Source organism: Canis aureus, chromosome 31, assembly GCF_053574225.1.
Source record: "Canis aureus isolate CA01 chromosome 31, VMU_Caureus_v.1.0, whole genome shotgun sequence".
Taxonomy (NCBI): Eukaryota; Metazoa; Chordata; class Mammalia; order Carnivora; family Canidae; genus Canis; species Canis aureus.
The window spans coordinates 36846507-36866256 of record NC_135641.1 but is presented as its reverse complement, the minus strand read 5'-3'; the positions used below and the strand labels follow the sequence as shown (position 1 = coordinate 36866256).

Here is a 19750-nt window from a genome sequence, read left to right as displayed (position 1 = left end):
TGGTGACTGACAATAGTAGCACATGTGATCAGTTATAATAGAGGTAGGTACATGTGCAGTCTTTTTTAGAAACGGAGATGGTAAAGTGATTGCTTTGCCATTGAGAAGTGTAGATCACCAAGGTGTTAGAGCCAAGTGACATTTCAGCTGGGTCTTAAAGAATTAATACGATTTACCAGTTAGGGGCAGAGGGAAATGACTTTCTGAACAGAAGCCATAGCCTGAAATAAAAATAATTTTCTGACTGTGCCTCAAGTTACCAAAATCTAATATTCTGAACTGATGCTAATATCTAAAGGAATTCTTCAGGAGGATTTTTAAGTTTCTGACTGTAAAAACACAATAGCTATGAAATGCAGCTGTGTGTGTAGCAGGAAGCCCATTGATCATCCCCAACCCCTGCCCAAACCTCCTGCTCACCCACCCTGTCTTCCTATCTGTGCACAACCATGCAAACATCGGTAAGTCTTTAAACCAGGATCCATCTTGCCTCTTTCTTAGCCACCACAGCCGAGTCATCCCTGGAGCCTGCTGATCTCAGCTCTTAAACTGATCCCAAATCTGACCACCTCTACCTTTATTGCCCAAGATAAGCCCAAGCCACTTGTCCATCATCTCTCATTTGTCTCTCAGTTTCACTTTTTGCCTTTTCTGAAGCAAGTTTCTATAACCGATTTCCATCAAATCCTACTGTTCATAGTCAGTGAGTGAATTGTTTCTAGAGTCATAAAATCGTGTATAGTTCACAGGGAACTAATCATATTTTCTGTAAACTTAAAACATAAATTGCATCTTACCAATCTCCTGCTTAAAAGCATTTTATAGCTTCTTATAGAAGGAAGAAAAAAAATATTTCTTACCAGACATCACACAGCAGTACTGAGTTGGCCTGGCCTGGCCCAACTGCATCCTCTCCCAGGGTGCAGCTATGCTGGCTTTTTGTTGTTGTTGTTGTTGTTGTTGTTGTTGTTGTTGTTGCACAGGCCACACACTCTCTTTTGCTTGTTACCTTTAGAATTTGCTCTTCCATCTATCCTGGGATGATCTGTAGCCTCTTTCTCCCTCTTCATACCCTTTTCATATGATTGATTCTTTCCAATTTATCCATCTCAGCCCAGCTGCTACCTCCGTAGAGGCCTTCTGAAACCACCCTACCTAGTGCTAGCCTCTTGAGACCCCCCAATCACATTTACCTTTTTTTTTTGTCCCTCTCCTATAACCTATTACTAGATGATATTTATTTTACTTGTTTATTTTCTGCTCATCCTACACTTGGTTGGAAAGCAAGCAAGGACCTAGCCTGTCCTCTTCTTTGTTGTGTCCTCAGTGATGGAACATAGCCTGGCATCTTGTCAGCACCTAGCAAGCATGTCTAAAGGAGTGAAGCGGGAGAGCAGGACTGTGGGTTAGTTTGGAGTACATTGAGGGTAGGGGCCATGTCCCATTCACTTTTGAGTACCCTGATCCTGACACAGTGCCTGGGAGTTTTAGAATTTGACAAATGATTTTATAATCTAATTGTATTGGGTATTTCAATTCATAAGCTCTCAGAGTTGGAAGGGATTTAAGATACCAATCTGTTCAACTCCTAAATTACTCCTAAATTTTGTAGGTGAAATATGAATATGAATGTCTCAGGTCACAGGGTGATTTCTAATCTGGTGGAGTACTTCCCACTTTAGCCTTCTTTCTACTAACCCTATGCTGCTAAATAAAATGTTCATATGTATCTTCAGAACACTTAGAAAATACATTTTTATTTTTTAGGTATAAATGCTTAGTAATTTACAAAGTAGAACAAGAATCTCAAAAGACAATGATGTTTTGCAACCTTTATTCAGGAATAAAATAGTGGCTCCTTTGTTCAGATGTTATTTGTTATTGAAACATTGTGCAAAAAGCATGTTGCTCTACTGATGTTTCGTCCAGTTCTTTTTTTTTTTTTTTTTAAAGATTTTATTTATTTATTCATGATAGTCACAGAGAGAGAGAGAGAGGCAGAGACACAGGCAGAGGGAGAAGCAGGGTCCATGCACCGGGAGCCGGATGTGGGATTCGATCCCGGGTCTCCAGGATCACGCCCTGGGCCAAAGGCAGGCACCAAACCGCTGCGCCACCCAATGTTTTTATTTAGACCAGCAATAAAAATTATTGTACTAAGTACTATTCAGTGAGTGATTCATACTTTCATATCCTTGTCAGCATTCTTACGCCCACTAATAAAGCAGAAAGCGCCCTTCTCTTTTATCTTACCAATATCTGATATGGTCTCAGTAGTCATAAGGCATATATTTTTTAGCTAATACCAAGGACAATTTCTTTAGTTATTTTTAGAGTATAACTATGGTCAAAGCTAATCTGTAATTTCCTAAGATTACACTGCCAGTAGTGGCACAAGTTACTCCAAAAGGAATTTCTTATGCTTATAATCTTACAAACTGGACTTTTAAAAAATTATGAAATGCTCCCTTTGATCATGGAATTCTTCATTAGTGTCAGTCTTAGCGGTGTTTCACATCTTAACCCCACCAATAACATTAATGAGCTTCTACATTAATAAGCTTATAGAGAGAATGATAAATTCACCTAAATAAACAAAATAAATAAATAAGATGAAGGACCAGACTGAAGCATCTTCTGTCTCTTTCTATGTTTTAGGTACTTTATTTTTTTATTTTATTTTTTTTTGTTTTAGGTACTTTAAATTACACTTTACATATATTTTCGATAAAAAAGATGATCTGTTTGCTGCATGCTGAGCATACATCTGCCCCCACCCCCAAGTATACTTTTTTTTTTTTTTTTCTCAGTTGGGATCAATTAACCTCTAATACTGTGGCAACCAGATGTTGTCACAAGAGTTTGGCAAATGTTTTTGCTTTTCTGAATCTTCTGAAGGGCATCTATATTATGTTAAATTTTTCTCAACTCATATTTGCCTGTGTTGGCAGACGTCCAGTTCTTCCTCATAACACCTTCCACTTGTTTTATTTTAATCAGAGTTCTGCGTTACTCGAAGTTTTACTTCCCTGGGACATAGCACAATAGAAATGGGAGGGTACATTTTCTACATAGATACAGAAGTTTCCATTCATACAGTTGAATTTCTATTAGACTCCTTGGCCTTTGCTTCCACGATGGCTGTTCCGACCACAGCCTTACTATGTAGGAATGGCAAGGTTGCTTTTTTGTGTATTATGTATTTTTATGTATTTGAATATTTTATATCTGATGTACTTTTGTGTATTACAGGTAAAGGGGGGAATTATTTCCAAATTCAGGTCATTAAAGAAATCCATAGGGATATTTACATTTATATGTCCTAAAACATAGACACATTTTTGTCAATAATTTTTCTTTCTAATTGTCTCCGTGCACATAGACAAAAAGGTCAGAATCTTATTTTAATTTATTCATAATTTCATTCCAACAAAAAATGTTTTCAAAATTGATTTCTGAAATGTTCATTAAAACTGGTGCCCTTTGGGACTTACCTTCGTCAGTTTTAATTGCTTAAATAATTACATACTGCATTAGGATGTTTCTTAGGGTACTAGTTACAATCAAAGTAGATTTTTAAGTTGAAAAAAAGGACAAACCCAGTAGTCATTAAATGTTTAATACAAGACAACTACCTGTAGTTACTTTACTGAATCTCACAGTTTCCTTCGAGTTGGGTGGGCATAATATTATAATGGCGTATGTTTAAATATGATTTTCATGATATCAAAAATAGCACTTTAATGTATCCAATATTTTGCACAAAGCCAATTTGTGTTAAGGGAATACGAGATTATCTTATAAATTATTTATATTTAATATAAATATATTTATCTAAAACAAGAATAATTTAGTACATATTAAAATATACCTGTACTAAAAAAATAAAAAAATAAAATAAAATATACCTGCACTATGAATTTCTAATTTTGTGCTTTGAATATTCCCTTGGCCTTCATTAAGGAATCTTGAGAGCAGTACCAAAAGATAGATATATGTATCCATAGATAGATAGATAGATAGATATAGTTATTTTGTGTTAGTGTAAGATTTTGAAGGGATTTTTTTTTCCTACTATGAAAAAAACATACATGTTGAAGAAACCAACTAAATCAACCTTGAAATAGGCCAAGACAAAGTTGTGGCTGTCTTTATATAACAAAGTAATAACCTGAGTTAGGTCTATGTTTCTGGAACTTTTCCACTGAAGTGCCCTAATAAAGCAGCAGAAAGTGAACTCATATTTGGGAAAATTATAAATATGATCTCAATTTTTTCAAAGCCTGTGTTTTTCTAAAAGATTGTGCATACTAGTATTTTGTCTTTATATTTGTTTTAATAGAAGAATGCTATACAGCATCAAATAAAATTCACTAGGAAGTGGTACCATACAGTTATCCTAGAATTTAAGGAACAACACAGTTTGGGATGGTTATGGAATAGATTATAAGATTGGACATTGGGGGAAAAAAGTTTAGACATTGAATTGTTCTGGAATTAACTTGGTTTACAGATGTTTTACTTTAGTTAATATTAAAATTAGCTTGTCTTTTTCTGAATGTAGAAATGTAGAATATAGGAAAAAAATAACCTGGAAGTGTCCTTTATGGTATAGGGAATGTAATTTGAGATTAAAACGTTGTAGTAAACCAGAATGCATGATAATCTGAAATCTACTTTCTCTTAAACTCTGTTGCACGACGTTAACTGCTCTAGGTTTAGGGGGCTAGTATTTTGTATCTTTAAACATTCATTCACAATTTTTTTAAATAAGTTGATTTAAAAATTGTTTATTTTTCATTTTAGGCCAGATACCGCAGAGACCTTCAACAGCAAATTTACCCCTTTCCAGCTCTGTTAAAAAAAGTTCCAGCTGCCTTGGCTCCTCCCATCCTCGATCAAGAAGTGCAGCTGCTCGATCATTATCTAGAGCCGCTTCTGAAATTTCAGAAATTGAATATATTGATATTACTGACCACAACAAGTCTTTCTTAGATGGCACTGCTGATCAGCAAGCTTTAGAAAGTTTGGAAAAAGAATTAAATATGCTGAGAAATCTTGCAGGTAATGCAATTTTTTTTTTTTTTTTTTTTTTTTTTTACTATAGACAGTGTTAACTTTGCCTTCTGCTTGATTTTTCATGTCACACTCCAAGAAAACAAGACTCTCCTTTCCCTTATTTAACCACCAACCATTGTAATTGTTTCCTTGGACGTCCTCTGACATCACCCTGAGGATGTTATAAAATGTATGAAATAATAATAATAATAATAAAATGTATGAAAATAATAATAATAATAATAATAATAAAATGTATGGATGTCCACACCAGAGATGATCCCCATAGCCTACATAATACACAGTTAATGTATCATAAGGAATGTCACATGGACAAGAAAATAATTGTTTTCTCCTTTTTACAAACCTGCTGAGTGGCTAATCTCTGTAGCTTTATGTAAGCCAGTGCCCAACATCTTTTTTGGGGGAATTGAGCTGTTAGACTTTTAAAGCAGTATTTGTCAAGTTTCAACGTGTGTTTACAAATGCCCTGGGAATCTTGTTAAAATGCAGATTCTGGGGTGGGGCCCAGGATTCTGCGCATCTGACAAGTACCCAGTTGATGTCAATGCTGCTGGTTGGCAGACTAGTTTAAGGACAATTATACTTATGCATTCACTTTCCTAAACCTCAGTGGTTGCAATCTAGCAAATCATAATCATATCCTTGAACATACAAGGGTCTGGTTCAGTAACAGACCTCAGAGGAACCAGTCCTCTTAATTTTCATCAGAAAGTTGTTCATGCATTTGATAGGGGCCAGCTGACTGTGGACTTCTTGAGAATGCCTGTTTCATCTTTAGAGTTGATTGGCAAGTTAGCTAGATTAATTTAGTGGATCACAATTTTTTTTTTCCTCTTCACTTAGTAGAGATTTCTCCACTGTCTTCTGTCTCTGGGTTTTGATGCTAGTTAATACTTTAGCACAGTTATTCCTTTTAACTTTTGCTTGGTTAAATTTAATTGTCGAATAGTTTTCTCCCCAGGTAGCGCTCATGGGTGCCTCTATTGCTTGAGTTCTTTCATGTTTGAGAATGCATGCTTCCTTTATATTTCAAAGGCAAATCAGATGAGGGTAATTTCCTGGGGTCATTCTACTTGTAAGCCTTGTACATACTAATTCTTTGCTTTTTTGGGTCTGATATAAATAAAGTAGTCTGAGGTCACGATGATTTATTTTTTTAATTTTTTTTTTACTTCACTCTCTCTTGCATGTGACAGGCTTCTTTCCTGACTAGATATTTGAAGAACTTTTTCATAATCTTTGAAATTCAATAACGGGACCAGGAATGTGTTTCAATATCAATAATTCAGCATTTCTTAAAGTGCATGGCTTTCTTTCTGTCTAGAATAAATCGCTCCTTATTTTCAAAGAAATTTTCTGCTGTTGTATGTTTGAATTGCTTTTCTGTTCCATTTGGCTTTCTCCTGCTGACAAACCTATTTTGTCTATGTTGGATCTTCTTTGTACAATGTATTTATTTATATTTTCTTCAACTATTTTGACCAGATTTTATTTTCCTTTGCATTTGCTACTTTATTTTAAGCTTGTTGTTCTGTGTTGGAAGTTTAATTTCCAGTTATAGTTGTAGTCCATTCTTTATTGATTGATTTCATAAATAATTGATTAAATTAATACATTAGCTCTCTAAACATATTGCTTTGATTTGGGGGGGTAAATTTTTACTTTGCTATATTTCAAATTTATAGAAAATTTACAAGAATGTAAGAAAGTACAAGGAACTCTTGTATACTCTTTGCCCAGTTCACTACCTGTTTGTCTTTTCCCTGCTGGGATATTAATACACACACACACACACACACACACACACACACACTGTTCTTCTTGTGAACCATTTGAGAGGAAGTTATAAACATTATGACTCTTGATCAAAAAAATAGTTCAGTGTGTATTACCCAGGTACAAGGCCATTCTCTCAAGGATTATAGTACAGTAATCGAAATCAGGGAATTTAACATTGATACAATGGGATTCTCTAATCCACAGTGCATATCTAATTTTTAAAATTTGTCTCAAAAGTGTTATTATAATTGGGAATATTTTTTGGTACAGAATCCAATCCAGGAACAGGTGACCATTGAAAAAAAATGTTCATGTCTGACATGCTATTGTTTGATCTTTGAGATTAGTTTTTACTCTTTAATTATTTTTTCATTGAAGTATAATTGACATACGATATCCTATTAATTTTAGGTGTATGTAAGAGTGATTAGTATGTTTATATGTTATGAAATAATCCCCATGGTAAGTCTACTTACCATGTGTCACCACACACAGTTATCACAATATTATTGACTACATCCCTTACATTATATCCCCATGACTTATTTATTTTATAACTGGAAGTTTGTATCTCTTTGTATCTCTTAATCCCCTTCACCTGTTTTGCTCATTACCCCCCACCCCCCACCCCACTCCTTCCCACTCTGGTAACCAACAGTTTGTTTCCTATATCTATGAAACTGTTTCTGTTTTATGTGTTTATTTGTTCATTTTTTAAGATTCCACATATAAGTGAAATTATACTGTATTGTTTTTCGCTCACTTATTTCACTCAGCATAATATTCTCTAGGTCCATCGATATTATTACAAATGGCAAGATTTCATTCTTTTTTTTTTTAATAGCTCAGTAATATTCTGATGTGTGTGTGTGTGTGTGTGTGTGTATCTGTATGTGTCTGTATATCTCACATCTTTATCCATTCATATATTGGTGGATACTCAGGCCTTTAACCCATTTTGAACTTATTTTTTTAAAAATATTTTTATATTTATTGGTATTTTTTTATTTCTTAAGATCTGGTTTATTTTATTTTTTTAATAAATTTATTTTTTATCGGTGTTCAATTTGCCAACATTTAGAATAACACCCAGTGCTCATCCCATCAGGTGTCCCCCTCAGTGCCCATCACCCAGTTACCCCCACCCCCTGCCCACCTCCCCTTCCACCACCCCTAGTTCATTTCCCAGAGTTAGGAGTCTCTCATTTTTATTTCTGGTATAAGACAGTGGTATAATTTCATTCTTCTGTATGTAGCTGTCAGTTTTCCCAGCACCATTTATTGAAGAGACTCTCTGGGATCTTTTCTGGTTCCATACAAATTTTAGGATTCTTTGGTCTGGCTTTGTAAAATATGCCATTGGTATTAGATGGAATTTGCAGTGGATCTTTGGATTGCTTTGGGAAGAATGGACATGATAACAATATTTATTCTTCCAATCCAGGAGTGCATTGTATATTTCCATTTATTTATGTTGTTTTCTATTTCTTACATCAGTATTTTATAGTTTCTAGAGCATAGGTCTTTCACCTACTTAAATTTATTTCTAGATATTTTATTCTTTTTGATGCAGTTGTAAATTGGACTGTTTTCTTGATTTCTCTTTGTGATACCTTATTAGTAGTGTATAGAAATGCAACTGATTTCTGTATGTTAATTTTGTATCCTGTGACTTTACTGAATCCATTTATTAGTTCTTACAGTTTTCTGGTGGAGTCTTGGTTTTCCTGTATACAATGTTATGCCTTCTGCAAATACTGATGATTTTACTTCTTTCTTTCCAATTTTGGTGCCATTTTTTCCCCTTTTTCTTGCCTAATTGCTGTGGCTAGGACTTCTGATATTGGATATATTGAACAAAACATGGAAGTTCAATAAAAGTGGGGAAAGTAAGCATCCTTGTCTTATCCCTGATCTTAGAGGAAAGGTTTTCAGCTTTTCATAATTGAGTATAATATTAGCTTTACATTTGTCATATATGGTCTTTTTATGTTCAAGTGCATTCCTTCTGTACCCATGAGTGGGATTGGCCCAGGTTGTACCATGCTGGGGTTGTCTTGAAGAAATGGATAGAGCTATTCTAAGCTAGGGCCCGGGGCTTGTTGGGTCAGCCCTAGCAGGCCAACTATAGTACCTGGTTTCTGCTTTTGTCTGTGCTATCAAGGTGGAGGAAGAACATAAAAAAGTGGCATTTGTTAGTGTTTCCAACCCCAGAGTGATTTCTTTCTTTTTTTTTTTTTTAAGATGTTATTTATTTATGAGAGAGAGAGAGAGGCAGAGACACAGGCAGAGGGAGAAACAGGCTCCATACAGGGAGGCTGACGTGCGACTCAATCCTGGGTCTCCAGGATCACGCCCTGGGCTGGAGGCAGGTGCTAAACCGCTGAGCCACCCGGGCTGCCCCCAGAGTGATTTCTAGTAGTTCCCACCACTTTTCAGACGCTCTATGGTTAGTTAATAGGTTTCCTTTACTTATAGTCCAATTTCCCTTTAAATCACTATTTTTTCTTTGTATCCTAGGATGAAAGAGTCTGTGCATGGGCCCCTCAGTGATATATGCCTCTCCACTGCAGGTTGCCACTCTGGGGATGGGATTTCCTTCATTACTGTGTCTCCATCTCTTACCCTTCCTTGTGTGCTTTCTCATTTATTGTGCAAAAGCCATTCATTCAGCCCTTAGTTCTTTTTTTTTTTTTTTTTTTTTTTTAATTGGTGTTCAATTTACTAACATACAGAATAACACCCAGTGCCCGTCACCCATTCACTCCCACCCCCCGCCCTCCTCCCCTTCTACCACCCCTAGTTCGTTTCCCAGAGTTAGCAGTCTTTACGTTCTGTCTCCCTTTCTGATATTTCCCACACATTTCTTCTCCCTTCCCTTATATTCCCTTTCACTATTATTTATATTCCCCAAATGAATGAGAACATATAATGTTTGTCCTTCTCCGACTGACTTACTTCACTTAGCATAATACCCTCCAGTTCCATCCACGTTGAAGCAAATGGTGGGTATTTGTCATTTCTAATAGCTGAGTAATATTCCATTGTATACATAAACCACATCTTCTTTATCCATTCATCTTTCGTTGGACACCGAGGCTCCTTCCACAGTTTGGCTATCGTGGCCATTGCTGCTAGAAACATCGGGGTGCAGGTGTCCCGGTGTTTCATTGCATTTGTATATTTGGGGTAAATCCCCAACAGTGCAATTGCTGGGTCGTAGGGCAGGTATATTTTTAACTGTTTGAGGAACTCTTCAGAAGGAATTGCTCTGTATGTAGGTGTAGATTAAGTGGGTCCATGGGAGGAGGTGAGTTCAGAATCTTCTATACCACCATGTTGGGCTGGCTTCTCACAGTGGTACACTCTTTTAAAACGTCGTTTTCATTATTTTTTTAGTAGTAAAAGGACTCATGGGGAATTTTCTTATGATCTTGATCTGTTTTCTACTAACTAGATTTATCTTTTATTTAATTATTCTTTGCATGTTATGGGTTCTTGGATTCGAGTTTGCATAGATAGTTGTTGTCTTTTCTTTGTGTCTTCCTCGTTTATACTCACTGTGGGTGGCTTTGCTCACATGCTTTGTCTTTTCTGATCTTAGTGAGACTCCATTTTCCCTAAAATGCACCTGTGCACCTGTGATATGACAATCTTCTCTTTGGAGCTACTATTTGTGGATTGGTTATTGCATTGTTTTCTGTATCTTGCCAGCACAGAGGCATGAGAGGATAGTTGAAGGACTGGGGAACTCATCCTCCTTTGTTGAAGGGCCTGGCCTCTCGAGTCTTCCTGATTATATTAAACTTCATTGTACCTGGATTCAAATCTGTCTGTCCCTATGAGGACACCTGCAGTTTTGTAATTTTCTTTCATCTGCTAAGGTCTTAGAGTGGGTACTTACAGGCTTTAAAAATATTTCAAATAATTTATTCTTACTTCCCCTTCCCCTGCTTTTCTCCAAATTGGTGTGGTATTGGTGAGATTTAGATGACTCTCATTTTCCTGTTACTAGTTTGGTGTGAGTATTAAGTGAGAAGGGAAGTGAGTGGGCAGTGGTAGCACACAGCTACACCTCAATGAATCTTCTGTTTATTTCTTTGGTTGCCCTTTGTCAAAGTTTATTGTGTGCACTTGTATCCCTTTCTTTGTTTGATCCCTTTTGTGATTTGATTTTACTTTAATTTTCTTCTTTTTCTATTCATTTCATCATGGGTTGGAGAATGAGAGTCTATGATTCATCTATATCCATCGTCCATTTGCCTTACTCTAAAATACTAAAAATCAAATGTAACTCTCCTTGGAGGTAATTCTCACTTAAAGACCAATTCCAAAATGAAGCATGACGGGCTTGAACTGGATCTAAAAAAGGATAACCACACAGTTTTTAATCAGAAAATGAAAGGTTTCTTATTTTGATAAATTGGTAAATTCCATTATCTATAAATGAAACACAGCCCTTAATAAGCAGTAGTCTCTTGTGGTTGTTTCTAACCACTTAGCGTTCCTATTTCCTTTATCACTTTTGTACTTACGTACTTCACTTTTCTCCAGGCCACTCATCTTCTCATATGCCAACACCAGTATTTTCACTAGAATATGTAACTTTCCGTATACAAAAGCAAGCACATACTGTGTAGCCTATGAACCGCCAGAGTTTTTTTGATGGTCCAGGAGCAGAACGAAATCACTTACACACACTTGACCCATGAATAGCTCTCTTTCTATTTGGGAAGATTGGCTTTGGATGAGTGCACAGCTTTAGAGACATTCACCTGGAGCTGAAGAAGGAAGAGGGTAGCACATCAGCTGAATCAACCCAACAGTCAGTGTGAGGTGACAGATGCTGTGGTGTAATCAGCCGCTATTCTAGAAAACTCACTGTTTCTGTACAAGACTTTTGTATTCTGTTTAGCATCAATGGGCAGAAAAATTCCACCCACATTTCACTACTCATGGTGCAGCCTGGAAAAACTCCGCATGAGGTTTGGTTCCACAGAAGCACAGCTACACAATTTGACTCTTATACAAATGTAAATGTGCTCACATCCCTGTGAAAGCTAAATTTTTGAGAACAGCAAACCCGACTTGTTTTCCATTAGCTCTAGGGTACATCCACTTCCTCTAAGTTCTATGGGAAACAACTGTACCAAGGAACTGGGAGCAGAAAAGACAAAATAACTGCATTAAGTGAAGTGTTTTCCCCTTTCATTCAGATCGCTGTGGCAGATATTAAAGCCTTTTCAGAGGCAGGCAGGCAGGGCACGCAGGTGGCCGACAGGGCAGGGAATGGGTGTGCAGGTTGCAGACACCACTTTCCGCTGAATCAAGAGATAGGGGGCAGCAAAGCAGGGTAGTTGGAAGCCCGGTTCTGGGGCCAGGAGCCTGGTTTTGAAATTTGAAACCACTACTTACTAGCTTCATGACATTAGGCAAATTACTTTCTTAATCTGATTTTTCATCAGTTTCTCTGTATAAAGGATGAGTAATAATAGGCCCTATCATAAAATTGTTCAATGATTGAATTTGATTACATATTAAATATATTTATGAAAATTTCTTTCTCTCCACACACATACTCTTTTTCTCTGTCTCTTTGTCTCTCTCTCTCTCTCTCAAGAATTAATTGTCTAGCACATAGTAAGCCCTGAAAAAAAAATCTGTTAAGTTATGTAAAGAACCAGTGAATGGTACTTTCCACATACAATAGGGTAAGGTTCTCTGAATAAATCTAATTTTTGGTCAAAAACATCTAAAAGCTGTCTCCGTTATAAAGCCGTGTCTTCTTCTGGGCCACTTTGAGGGTATAGTTAGTTATAGTTCATGCCATATATTTCCTCAACAAATATCTTTGTAAATGATGCTATAGTCACTTCCTTAATGGGCTCAACATGGCAGTATAACTTACTTACCGAGTCACTTTGTCAACTTTTGAATATTGTTCTAGCCTGCAGACATTTGAGAAATACCAGAAGATATGCATTATGAGAAAGTATCAATAATAATGCATGTTAAAGCATTCATACTTTCATTAGTTAAAAATGATTCATTTATTCAAATTCATTCTGACTTGTGGCTTAAAACTTAAATTCCCATGGCAATCTATGTTTGTAGAAGTCCATTGGTAGTTACCTGAGCCAAGTAATTAAAGAGAGAAAAGTACTTTTTCTTAAACAAGAATGAATAAAAATTACCTAATACTAGCAGATGTAGCTTTATTATTGGTGAAATAAAATAGTAAGGCAGTGAGTAATTGGGGCCTCTGTTCATAGGCTGACCATCAAGTAAGATATTAAACTCTAAGAGGGCTAATCAGGATTTATAGTTAGCAAATTAAGTAAATAACCCTTGTAAGACAGTCAAGTTAAGATGTGCTGGAATGGCGGTCCTTTTTTTTTTTTTTTAAGATTTTATTTATTTATTCATGAAACACACACACACACAGGAGAGAGAGAGAGAGGGCGGGGTGCAGAGGAAGAAGCAGGCTCCATGCAGGGAGCCCGACATGGGACTCGATCCCAGAATTCCAGAATCATGCTCCGGGCTGAAGGCAGTGGTAAACCACTGGGACACCGGGGCTGCCCTGGAATGGCAGTCTTTTTGCTTTAAATCACCTTTCAATTTAAGGGTAAAAAAAAAAAAAAAAAGAGTGCCATGTATAAGTGAAAGTCAGTGTATTTTAAAAAATTCTAAGGAATATGAAACCATTCAATGAGTAATAATCACTACTTATTTTTATATGCAACGTTGCTTCATTTGATCTTCATAACTACTCTATGAGGTAAATGAAGCAGGTACAATTTTCTATCTCCCCTTTGTAGATATAGTAACTGAGTCTCTAGATGATTTACTAACTGACCAGGGTTTTCTCTGGGTGCCCAGAAGAGCCCAGGAACAAACCCAGGCAAGTCTGCCCCACTCCTTTGTCTCACCACCCTACCACAGTGCCACTTATATAATGTGAAACCCTTACTTCTAATCAATATTGTGACCGCTTAAGAGACAGAGGGTTGTGGACAGAGTGAAGGTAAAGGAAAGAAGGTATGGAGGGATAGACAAAGCAAGACACAATGACAGTAGGGATGAATGGTGGGAGAGGAAAACAAAACAAAAGTCTGAAGGGTTGGGGGTAGGGCTCACAGGTTACTGGCGAGTGTCCTTGTTGTCACACCCTCTAAACATTGTGACGTCATCTGTAGCTCTGCTAGATCTTTTTTTTTTAGTTTTTTTTTTTTTTTTTAGTTTTTTTTCTTTTTGTTTTTTTGTTTTTTGTTGTTTTTTTAGATAGTTCTTTAGATATTGTTATTGGTGGTGGTTGGGTTCCTTATAGGAAAGTAACCTGTTTTGTGTTCATTCTTTGAAGTTTTTAACTAGTCTTTTTGGCTCTACCTTTCTTCTTTCCCTCATTTCTTTTACTCATCTAAATATTTATTTCCCTGTAGAATAAAGTCATATATATATTATATATAATATATATAATATATATAATATATATATTTTTTAAATGTTTTGGATTTTAGAAATATACCTTAAGGGGATCCCTGGGTGGCGCAGCAGTTTGGCGCCTGCCTTTGGCCCAGGGCACAATCCTGGAGACCCGGGATTGAATCCCACGTCGGGCTCCTGGTGCATGGAGCCTGCTTCTCCCTCTGCCTGTGTCTCTGCCTCTCTCTCTCTCTCTCTCTCTCTCTCTATCATAAATAAATAAAAATTAAAAAAAAAGAAATATACCTTAAAACTTCGTATCTAGTCAATTTTCCCCCTTTGCCATTCTTTATTATTGCCTTTAAGAAATTCTTCAATGATCAGAGAACATATACACTATTACTCCAGGGGTAGAAAAGGTTTAACTTCAATCCATTCCTAATAGTCCACTTTCTTGACAAGTATAAAGTAAATTTATAAGAGCTGAATTTCCAATATAAATGTCAATCCTGTCTTCCCTGGTCTTCTATTAGAGAAACTTGGGTTTTTGTACAATTGATCTTTTAGGTTTAACACAAACCCATAATAGTGTTTTCATTAGCAGTTTTATTTTCCTCTGCCTTGAAAATCAAATGATGTCCCCTTTGCCTTTACTAACTTCATAGGGTATTCAGAAATATAATTTTGAGAATGAACAATTATACAAAAATAGGCCCATTCTTTATGCACCATCTGAATTAGCTCTGTGTGCATTCAGTTGAGACTCAAATGCCTGGCAGAGATTAAACACCTCTCCTGGTGGTATCTTTATATCTAAGAGTCACTGTTAGGTTTCAGTACTGTAGTTTTATCAATTCCAAATCCTGAAATGATTGCTTTCTCATGGGTAACACTCCCTATCATTGGGGTGTTGTGCATACCTGTTTTTTTTTTTTTTACCTTGTGGAAAAAGACGAAAGAAAATAAAAGCCTCAGCTAAAGAATTAGATACTGGAACATAGTGATTGATGATATTGGTGAGCTAAAGAGTTTAGGGCTACTCCTAGTTCTTTTATTCTGGTTGTGTGAATTCCAAGTTACCAATCCCTTGGGGACCCACAATTTCCCAATCTCCAACAACTGGGGATGCCACAAAAATTCTAGCTGAATAATTTTTTATTTTTCTCAAAATTAGTCTTATACAGAGCCCCAAATTTATATGAGACCAGGTGAAAGCTGTCTTGATTTCTTTGGAGTTGTGGGAGCAGAAACCTCATCCCCAAACCTACTGAATCTATGATACATCATGTATCATAATTTGAAAGTCACTGGCCTAAAAAATTTTAAGGATATTTCCAGTTGTAAATGTATTGAGGTCTGTCTTGCAGCAGGAATAATCTGAAGTTTCTTCCAGCAGGGGAATCTCTGCTTGCTCAAAAACTTCAAGTAAGTAACTATCTACCAAGGAATAATTATTATAATAATAACAATTATTATTATCATTCCTCTCTCAGTCAAATGTATAATACACATAGTTTGGTGTGTGGTCCTTCTGATTAAGAAGGTATTTGCTTGGCATTTTCATAAGAGTAAAGGGAAGAATAACACCCAGTAATTTTAACTGTTTTGTAAGGTTTAAAAGTCATCCTAACATAACCTTAGGTATAAGTTAGATGGCCCTTACAACTTTATCAAAGATGAAAAGAAGGCATTATGGTCTAATATAGTAATCATATTTATTTCTGTACTTGACTTTTTGGTAGTTTATATAAAATATGCTTACTTGCCCATTTGCTCATTTAACTTGCACTATTTGTCCTTACCTGAGCTAAATCATAGGCCAGCTTCATGTAAAAGATTGAAGGCTTCTCCCCTTTCACATAAAAATGGTTATTATCTACCCAAACAAGGCAAGGAAGCAGAAAAAGAAAGGGTAGTTTTGCCAAAACTCACCTTTGCCTTAGACTGTTCAGGGGTAAAGCTTTTATTCCTTAGAATACAAAAGTAAACGATAAATTATTTAACATTCAGGCAAATGGAAGAGTTGCATAATATTCTAGCTTTGAAGAGGGTCCCATGATTTTCTTTGCAATTTTGTAAATTCTCAGGACAATCAACACCTTAATTATAATATATATTTAAAAACTGATATGGTTAGGTGAAATAAGTCAGACAGAGAAAGACAAATTCTGTGTAATATCATTTATATGTGGAATCTAAAAAAGCCAAACTCATAGAGACAGAGGCTAGAATAGTGTTTACCATGAGCTAGGGGATGGGGGAAATGGGGGAAATATTGATCAAAGTGTATACTCTTCCCGCTAGAAGAAGAATAAATTCTGGAATGTAATGTACACCAGGGTGATTATAGTTAACAATATATATACTTGAAGGTTGCTAAGAAAGTAGATTTTAAATGTTCTCACCAAAAACAAAAAAAAGCTAATTATATAGCATGATGGAGGTGTTTGTTAACTAACACTATGGTGGTAACCATTTGGCAATATATAAGTGTTCCAATCAATATGTTGTACATCTTAAACTCATGCAGTGTTACATGTCCATCATATCTCCATAAAGCTGAAAAGAATCGGAGAATTTGCTAAAAACCAAATCAATATGATGAAAGTAACTTGATACCCAAGCCTAATTCAGAAGCTCAGATCAAAATTACTTCGTACTCTGCCCACCCCACAAATTCTAGAAAATTGAGATGATTAGAAATCTGTGCTGACCTTCCTTGTACTGCTTATAGTTTATGCTGGGTAAACTTTCAGCACCATATACTGTGCATTTCTGTCTTGAATTTATGTGTTGACAGTGCATGAAATAAAATGTTTCAGATCCTTCAGAAAAGCTTTACAGCCTAACCTCAGAAGAATTACCAGCCTTCAACAACCATTCGTTGAACATAAGTCAGACTACACTAGATTTCCGTAAGACCTCAAGTGCAAGAGGCCCCTGCACAGTTGAAGAATGGAGGTAGGTTAAGCCTGCAGCCCATATCCATATGTAAATATAGTGCATAGTGAAATTTTTGACGAGCCCCAAATAGTTATCTTTACTATATAAAGAAGGAGTGTCCTTATGTGTGCACTTTACATGGCCATTCTTTATAAAAATGTCTAGGTCTTTTGTTGACCTATTACTAGGACTTAGTAAAAGTCTTATGAAGTGGTTACTTGAATGTGAAGAGATAATTCTCTGCTCCACAATGTGTGTCAGCAAAAAGAAAAGATATTTGGAATTTTATAATCATTCAGCCTTTCTTCTTAGACTGAAAGACAGTTGCTTTACTTGCATTAATTAACTTAATAAATTTCAATACTCTGCACTAATAGAATCTTAATGTGAATAAGGTTTTTAGAATATTGAGAAGAGTCTTTCTTAAAATCAAGATTGTTAATGATAGCATATTTTAAATTGTATAATTTCATTCTTTTCCTCGTGTGAAAAACATTTAGGGATGATCAGTCTATAGAGAGCACAGGTTATACTAATAAATGCTTCAGAAAGTAGTTCATCGTGTTGATCTATTATTGACATGCTGGAATCTCTTTAAAAAAGGATGAAGGATTTTTCCAGAAGGATCAAGATAAATGTAAAATAAAAGTTCCTTGAATTGTAAATTCCTTTGACTGGTTTGAAGTCTGATATTGCAGTGAAAGGGAATCAAGAGTCCATTAGTCTGTCTTTCTAAAGGACAAAATCATTTAGCTGTGGTCCTTGGATTTTTGCATTTCTAACACCACTTACATTTTTAAAAAGAGGGATCAATATAAAATCGCTATTTTTTTTTCCTAAAAAGCTTTCTTAAAACAAAGTAACTAAACTTAAGGCATACCCTTGGCATCATTTCATGAAAGAAAAGACATTTACTACTAAAAATATAAAGGAGCAAACAGAATAAAGCACAGTTCTTTAAAATTAAAAAAATGTCATGAAAAAGTCATTACCTTGCCCTTATTTTCTCTTCTTAGACTAGTGAAAATTTTTATCTCAGTCAGATCTGCCCTGGTCCACAGATCAGAGCTTAGGAACAGCTGATTTAGCCTCTGTTGGGCATTTAAAAGCTTCCCAAAAAATATCCATCGCAGGGTGAAGTATTTTATGTTATTTGGTGGCATACATGGGCTGAAATTCTAGATAACTTGGACAAAAAAATCTGAGTCATACAAACTCCTTTCTGTTGCCCCACTTCCCTCCCTATAGCTGACACCCATAGGCTAGAGTTTCTAGCAGTTCCTTTCCCCAATAAAATGTAACAAAATAACTAAATAATTGCTGCGATTAATTTTGGCTTTGGCATATCTTGACTGGCTATCCACATCGTCCTAATTTACTGTACACAAAAGAGGTGATTTATCTGGCAGTCTATTCATTGGGATTCTATTAAACAGCCAATGTAATGATGAATGTTCTTAATGATGACCCTGAGGCTCTGCAAGTTCCTGAAGTGCCTTTTGAATCATCAATGAAAGACACAACCAGAGACCATAAAATCTCCCCTTGGTTCCACTGTGGCTTTATTTCTTGGGAGAGGGAGAATGATGAGAATTTCTCATTAAAAGGAGGCTTGGTATATTGGGCACGTTGAAAATTATGGCCCCAGACTGAGACAGCCCCCTCACATCTGCCTGCCTCCAATGACTTCAATGCATGTCGTATTGATCAGAAGATAAATGAAGAGTTGAAACCTGGTTCTGTATATTGTGTATTGATCTTTTAATGTATTTCCAGCTCTTCTGAAAGAGATACTGAAACTCAGTCTTTGCTAACACTTTCTGAAAGCAGCACAGATGAGGAGGAAGAGGATTTTCTTGACAAGCAACATGTCATCACACTACCATGGTCATAGAGTGCCTAATGATAATGATCATTTGTTCATTACTTTTTCCATTTTGTACCTAAAGTAAAGCAAACAGCTGAAAAAGTGACCAAGTGATTACCTGTCCAGGTGCTGGAGATTTTGATTATTAATGTTTCTGATATTTCAAGGTTTTCAGACTAATAAAAGTTAATGAAATTATAAGTTTAAGGGCTTTTTCTTCCAAATGATTTATTGTATGTCAAACACTATATTGCAGATCATATTAGGAAAATTAGGTGAATTTGTAAAAATAGCAGTTATAATTATGTCTCTAGAACCTACTATAGGTTAGAACATGATTGCATTTAAAGTAATATTTAATTGTTGGATTGTATTTAAATAATTGTGTCTTCATAAGAGTATACATTTGATCACCAACTCATACTTGGCAATACCATTAATTGAGCCTACAATCCATATTTTACTTTGGTAATTACTATTTTGTTTTCGTTTTTTTTTTTTTTAATTATTATTCTGTTAGGGTTTTTAACATTTAGAAAAGTTCTGTTAACTTCAAACTTTGTTGCCAGAAGAGAAAAAGAGGACCCAATATAAAGCAGAAGTAACACTTGTCATTCTAGTATGACATAGAAACATATACTTGAGAATGCAGAA

The 19750-nt window shown here is 35.8% G+C and overlaps 1 protein-coding gene across 15 annotated transcripts in view; it reads left to right on the top strand.

Moving 5' to 3' along the window:
• The window catches only part of ZBBX (zinc finger B-box domain containing), a 113365-nt gene extending 94068 nt beyond the window's left edge, over nucleotides 1-19297 (top strand). For 5 of the 15 annotated variants that reach the window (XM_077880203.1, XM_077880209.1, XM_077880202.1 and 2 more), the window contains 3 exons: nucleotides 4807-5064; nucleotides 17109-17247; nucleotides 19006-19297. In XM_077880203.1, the coding sequence (XP_077736329.1) occupies nucleotides 4807-5064; nucleotides 17109-17247; nucleotides 19006-19123 (515 nt within the window). In that variant the 3' untranslated portion in view covers nucleotides 19124-19297. Of the gene's footprint in view, nucleotides 1-4806; nucleotides 5065-15679; nucleotides 15712-17086; nucleotides 17248-19005 lie in introns of those variants that run through there. The other 10 variants (XR_013369648.1, XR_013369644.1, XR_013369643.1 and 7 more) reach the window with 9 other exon arrangements.
• Nucleotides 19298-19750: the final 453 nt, after the last annotated feature.